Below are 7,100 nucleotides of genomic sequence, written 5' to 3' on the forward strand. Positions count from 1 at the left end.
CGTCCTGAATACATTTGGTCAGCACATGATGGTTCACCCTTTTGCAATGCTATTTGCAAAAGGGTGTTTTCGCGGCTTTCAATTCATGAAAAGACAAAAAAACATGATTAGGTCATTCAAAAGGGTAATTCTTTCTTCTGTATTCTCAGATTGGTATCTGGCTGATATATATACATACTGCTTGAAAGCAATTCCCAGCCCAGGTTTTGAATTTGATTAGACCGCTGTCAGAAGGTGCCATGACATGCATTGCCTCCATATAATTGCACTGCACTCATCTTTGTTCTCATCTTTTTGCCAATACACGCACACTTTCTCTTCCTCTCTCTCTCTTTCTCTCTTTGTCTCTTTCTCTCTGTCGCACATACACACACACCCAAATACACCTACAGACACACACACACACACACACACACATACACACCGGACACAAACCCCCACCCACACACACACCTGGCTATAATCTGAGAACAAAGTGATGGAAAAAGAGTATTGTTCATCAATGTTTACCCATTATGCTCCATAAGCAACCCAGGATTGGTCTGCTTATGTTTGGTGCGGCAAAAATAAGCTACTGTGAGTTGATAGAATCACGTTTATTCGGGGGAAGCGGGGATCAAATGGTCCGAACACCAGCGTTTTCTGGTCCAATGTGGGGAAAATAATAACAATGACACATTGGGGGGAGGAGGGGGGGGTCAGGGAACAGTCAAGTAATTGGTACCATCTACAGCACATCTAACGCCAATGCTAACTACTGCTTGGCAACGGTTCAGAAGACGGCAATCTGTTGATGGACGTGAAGGGGTCGCATGTGTGTTCAATGAGGGAAGATCCAAAGTAAAATAGCATTGTTTCTAAAAGCTTATGATTAACAAACACAGGCACACACACGTGCATACAAAGCCGCTGTCGACGACGTTTTTGGACAATGTTCAGAAACAGGCCTAGTCATGGCTCTTTTGTGTTTTTTTGTGTTTTGTTTCAGGCCCCTTGGATTCGCTTCAAAGAGAGATCCTCGGAAAATAAGGACGCTCAGCCTGAAGTACCCTGCGATGCTAGTTGGTTGCAGGTGGGGGTATTTGCGTCAGGATGACAACCATGAGCGAAAAAGAGGATCACATCAGAGATGCGCAAACATGATCAGAGGATGAGAGGGGACCATAGAACCATCGAGGAATTCAACGATCAGATAATCCTGCTTTTGAACACTACATGTTCACCAGGAGACATCATTAAATCATTTAAATTCCCGTAAAAAACAAACATTTTCTAAGCTCCACTTTTGTTCTGTAGCTCAAGCCTGTCACGCTCTGTAGGAAAGGACAATCACTGCACAGCTGAAACCTAAGGCAACCATCGAAACGTCCCTTTATATTTGAAAACAAATCCGAGGGAGCTCTAGAAAGGGAGACGTGGGAAGCCCCCCCCCCCCTTCCTTGAGTTATAATTGAAATCGGCGGAAAATAGAACCTGTGGTATTGTATAATGCACACGGATTCTGCACGATCGCCGACTCCCTAGCATAGCGCTGCACACACCCAATAACAAAGCATGGATTTCAACGGGAGCCGAGAGTACGCCTCGTCGCCGACGGGGTTCCCCTACAACTCGAGCGTGGACTACGACGACGGCGACTATCTCCAGGAGACGGACGCCAGCAAGATCATCATCCCGTCCATCTACGCGCTCGTCTGCTGCGTGGGCCTCACGGGCAACGCCATGGTCATCTACGTCATCCTCAAGTACGCCAAGATGAAGACGGCCACCAACATCTACATCCTGAACCTGGCCATCGCCGACGAGCTCTTCATGCTCAGCGTGCCCTTCCTGGCCACGTCGGCCGCCGTGCGCCACTGGCCCTTCGGCTCCCTGATGTGCCGGCTGGTGCTGAGCGTGGACGGCATCAACATGTTCACCTCCATCTTCTGCCTGACGGTGCTGAGCGTGGACCGCTACGTGGCCGTGGTGCACCCCATCAAGGCGGCGCGCTACCGCCGGCCCACCGTGGCCAAGGTGGTGAACGTGTGCGTGTGGGCGCTGTCCCTGCTCGTCATCCTGCCCATCATCGTGTTCGCAGACACCGTGCCGGCGCCGGACGGCGGCGTGGACTGCAACTTCCTGTGGCCCGACGCGGCGTGGTCCGAGGCCTTCGTGGTGTACACCTTCCTGCTGGGCTTCCTGCTGCCCGTGGCCGCCATCTGCCTGTGCTACTGCCTGATGGTGGCGCGCATGCGCGCCGTGGGCCTGAAGGCGGGCTGGCTGCAGCGGCGGCGCTCGGAGAAGAAGATCACGCGCATGGTGCTGCTGGTGGTGGCCGTGTTCGTGCTGTGCTGGATGCCCTTCTACGTGGTGCAGTTGGTGAGCGTGTTCCACCGGCCGCCCGACCCCATGGTCACGCAGCTCTGCGTCATCCTCAGCTACCTCAACAGCGGCGCCAACCCCATCCTGTACGGCTTCGTGTCCGACAACTTCCGGCGCTCCTTCCAGCGGATCGTGTGCTTCCGCTGGCTGGAGTCGGGCCTGGACGCCGAGCAGGTGGACTACTGCGCCGTGGCGCTCCGGAGGCAGGCCACCTGCGGCCCCAAGGACTTCCCCAAGGACTGCGTCGCCTCGGACGTGGTGTTCCGCAACGGGACGTGCACCTCCCGCACCACCACTCTGTGAGGGCCCCCTGGCCAGGGGGCCCTCACAGAGTGGTGTTGCGGGAGGTGGGAGGCTTTGGGGGGGGATAACACAACGCATTGTGGACTCGATTGGGGATGGGCGTAGCAGTGAAAGAGTTGTTTGGAGAGGCTTTATTTATGTGTGATACCCGTGTGTACTAAGGCCGACATGATTAATTCATGATTTTAGTCGTGTATCTGTTTCTCACAACGTAAACTTTAACTATTTTTGTGGGAGTTAGACAGCGAGGATCGCACTGAATATACAAAATGACAGGAAAACATCTGAAATACAAGGTTGGTGTACGTGTTCAGACAGCAGCCTGAGGGAAGACAGAACAAAGCTTGACATGTACCTTTTATTTCATCGGCTATTTGTATTCACCGCTCCAGGGATGACGGCTGTGTTGGTTGTAGCTCTAGTCTGTGTGTGTGTGTGTGTGTGTGTGTGTGTGTGTGTGTGTGTGTGTGTGTGTGTGTGTGTGTGTGTGTGTGTGTGTGTGTGTGTGTGTGTGTGTGTGTGTGTGTGTGTGTGTGTGCGTGCGTGCGTGCGTGCGTGCGTGCGGGCGCGTGTGTGTGGCTATTCTATTTGTTCTTCTGTTGTAGATGCATTTTTCTTAGTTCCTGGTTCACTGTTGAAAGTGGCAAGCTTGTTTAAACGATTCGCAGTGATGCCTTTCCTGATTTTGCCAACAGTACTGTCGTGTTGAATGACTTTTGGCGTTGTTATCTAGTTCTCTGGGCCGAAAGTCGTTTTTTATTATGTGTACGTTGAACTCAACACAACAAACCATGTATGGAGCTTATGCTGGAACACTCTGCTTAGTAGATCAACATATTATTTTTGTATTTGATCGTTTACTTCTTTCTATCGTGTGAGATGTCAACGTAGGTAATACGCTCCTGTAAAAGAGAGAAAAAAAAAGCTCAAATAAATTTGTAACTTGCATTCATGATTCTTCTGGAGAACTGAACGGTAAATATAACGGTACAAGCCAATCTGGGGATTAAAATGACTACTAATTATTTCACATGTTATGGTTTATTGATATTTTATCTTGACGCCATCTAAACAGAGTTCTTACCATCTGACGCTGAAGATGGACTGTTCTGGAAGGCATCTGCTGAAGACCATCTGTAAGAAAACACGACGCACTGGAGATGAGGATGATGATGATTCCCCCTCGCAGGAGAAGAGCGTTTAGCTTATCACTACCTTCAGCTCGCACTTCAGATCAATAGTTCAGTGCAATCACTCACCCCCAAGAGTCCCCCATCACACACACTCATACACTCTCACACACTCCCACAGACACACCGACACACACATGCACACACACACACACACACACACACACACACACACACACACACACACACACACACACACACACAGACAGACACACACACAAGCTGTTCAATCAATCACCCCCAAGAGGTCCGCATCACATGCGCGCGAAACCACACACTCTCTCTCTCACACACACACACACACACACACACACACACACACACACACACACACACACACACACACACACACACACACACACACACACACACACACACACACACAGAAGCTGTTCAACCAATTCCCCCTGGTCTGCTTAAGCGACAGCCTCCCAGAGAAGACGATACATTAAGATTGTTTTAAGGATGAGTCCCTCAGCTTTTGGACCATTAAACACGGACATTACCAGGGTCGTTTACCCTTTCTAAACACAATCACACCCTCCATCCTGATGACGTTTACCATGATGGATTCACCTTGTCCACATAGCCAGATGTTCCGGGGGTGACCGTACCACCTCGTTCCATGCAGACATCATGTTCATCGTTGTTATTTGCTTTTAACGTTTTCATTACCAAAATTGTAATCCGTGGTTATTCACTTTATCTTTCGCAGGTCCTTCTATTATTTAAAGTATTTAATATGGAGTCAGTTGTGAGGTAGGGGTAAGGGCATCTTTGTTCAAGGGTGACCACTGAAAGATATTGGGGGTTTGAAGAGCCGGTACTCAGTTCTACAGTAAAGCAATCATCCAAACAATAAAACATTGTTTTTACAAAAAAATTGTTTAGTCCGGAAAATTATTCTACTGAATAAAAGGAAAGGCAATTAAGAATGAGACGGACGGACAGAAAGAAAGCCGAAGACAGACAGCCTTCAAAGGAGACGGCAGCCTTGTGACCTGCTAACCAGAGAGAAGAGATCAATTGAAGACGAAGACATCATTCGATTAAATTGGATTCATTTAAATTCGAATATCTTTATTGTTCTGTTATGAACTTTGTTTGCATAGTAACAGTGCATTTTAGACACACAGATACATATTAAAGAAAGCAAAAAGGTTGTATTACTGGGTCTGGATGACGGCTGGCTTAATCAGCCTCACCTGGCGGAGTCTGATTGGACTCTGGGGGCTGGGTGAGGCTGCACACCTGTTGCACATTGAGTAATCAGTGAGCACAGGTTCAGCCAGCCAGCTCCACACACACTCGAGGAGCTCTCCTGGTCGGCAGCGTAGCACCCTGGCCATGTTCAGCGCCAAAAATGTTTGCAATAAACCGGAATTTCAACCCCTCCCGATGAACACCCCCCTGTGTCCTTTAACTAGAGGAGCCCCAAATGAGTCACGAGGGTTGAGTGCGGAAGGCACCTACAGTAGGTGGCCGGTGGTATAGACTATGTGACACAACGGCAGGTTAAAAGCAGTGCAAAATGATTTTCTGTAAAGTCCATTCTATTAAACGTAGACGAAGGAACACTGGGGGGATAAAAACTCAAGAGAGATGGAAATACACTTTGTAGGTTTAGAGACGGGAGCCGCATAGATCTGAGATGAGGGGATGTGAGGTTGTGACAGCCCGGTCAACATCAACCAGGCAGGTCTGTGCATGCATGTATGAATAGGAATCCAAAGAGAAAGGTCTGCTAGTAATTGGCGAGAAGGATATAATGATGGAAGCTTATCAAGAGGACGGTAATGATGCTGGAATTAGCAACTCTCTGTCTCTCTTGAACACACACACACACACAGATAGTGAGACATTGTTAAGGGCATTATAAGTTGTTGTGTTAGACTCCCTGTGACCTTATGGATAAACCAACAATGTTACAAAGAAAGTCCCCACTATGGACAGCGGGTGATTATTTTAACAAGATGAACACACAGCGAGAGCTCTGAATGTGTTACTTTTTGCCACCGACTGTTCATTGGCAATCAAACTCGCCCTTAACCTTCACCAAAATGTTCCAACCTTTAATTATTTTAAAAGCTCCTAGACTGGGTCTTTTTGGACGAGGGTTTGATTACGACACGCCATCATAATGCTGCATTTCATTCCCTCCCTCTCTCAACACACTTTTCTGTCTCTCTCCCCCCTCCTCCCTTTAAAGGCATGAGCGCAGTGGATAAACAGACCCCAAAGCTAATGAGGATGATGCACTAGTTCAAAATATGCAGCCAATTAATACATGCATATACGTGTGTGTATGGGTGGGTGGGTGTGTGTGTGTGTGTGTGTGTATGGGGGGGGGAGTGTGTATGTGTGTGTGTGTGTGTGTGTGTGTGTGTGTGTGTGTTTGTGTGGGGCACGACAAAGTCTAGTGACTGCGTCATCCCCAACTCTGTCATGAGAGATTTAACAAGGTGTTTAATAGGAAGCATAAAGACTTACCTTCACCGCGGCTGTGGCTTTTACGGTGTGTAGGGGCTGCCCCCGGGCCAATCTGTTTACTGGTGGCCCTTCAAGTCCCCCTCCAGCAGAGCCACGCCGGAATCCATGGCCCTTACAAAACCACAACGTCTCCTTCGTTATCCGTTTTTAAATGACCTCAAGAAGTCTGAGTCTTAGACAGACACATTAACTGTAGACAGACCTGCAGCAAGACGTAAGAGAAAGTGAGAAAGTGGTGGAACTTCGTGACTAAGGGCTTATTCTAGTGCGAGATAGCAGGCTACAAGACTTGAACAATAAAGAACCAGACAGAGGTCTCCCCCCCACTCTGCCCTCTCCCTTAGAGCCGAGTTTCTCCGCCATCGGGTGGCGTTGCATTCAGGCTGTGAATGCCCCAGGTAGGAATCAATGTAAAACGTTTGTATGGCCATTCATCCCGATAATTGTCTGACCCGCAGAGTTGAAATACTACAGCAGTCCAAGAAGTCTAATCCAAGGCAAGAAGGTACCACATTTTACATCACGAAGTACGGCAATTATCCAGCCAATGAAATAAAGTTTTTACAAAATACAAGTTTTGTCCGGTACATTCCTCTTCTGAACAAAAGTAAAGGGAACTAATGCCGCTTTTCCACCGCACATGTAGCTCGACTCGACACGACACGACTCGACACGACTCGACACGGTAGCAGCGCGGGTGCTTTTCCACCGCAAATAGTACCTCCGGGACGTGGGCGGGGTCGTCTGCGCGAA

General features: G+C 48.6%; 1 protein-coding gene and 1 long non-coding RNA gene across 2 annotated transcripts; one reads left to right on the forward strand and one right to left on the reverse strand.

Annotated features, from left to right (window-relative positions):
• Window positions 1-1,489: 1,489 nt before the first annotated feature.
• Window positions 1,490-2,667, forward strand: sstr1b (somatostatin receptor 1b). Its single transcript, XM_056575811.1, has one exon. It carries the CDS (start codon window positions 1,555-1,557, stop codon window positions 2,665-2,667), a length of 1,113 nt encoding a protein of 370 aa, XP_056431786.1. The 5' UTR covers window positions 1,490-1,554.
• A 616-nt stretch (window positions 2,668-3,283) lies between these two features.
• Window positions 3,284-6,699, reverse strand: LOC130370236 (uncharacterized). The gene is made up of 3 exons (XR_008892994.1): window positions 6,348-6,699; window positions 3,752-3,801; window positions 3,284-3,569 (listed from the first exon to the last, which is right to left on the reverse strand). It is a non-coding gene; the product is annotated as an uncharacterized LOC130370236 (long non-coding RNA).
• Window positions 6,700-7,100: the final 401 nt, after the last annotated feature.

Source organism: Gadus chalcogrammus, chromosome 17, assembly GCF_026213295.1.
Source record: "Gadus chalcogrammus isolate NIFS_2021 chromosome 17, NIFS_Gcha_1.0, whole genome shotgun sequence".
Taxonomy (NCBI): Eukaryota; Metazoa; Chordata; class Actinopteri; order Gadiformes; family Gadidae; genus Gadus; species Gadus chalcogrammus.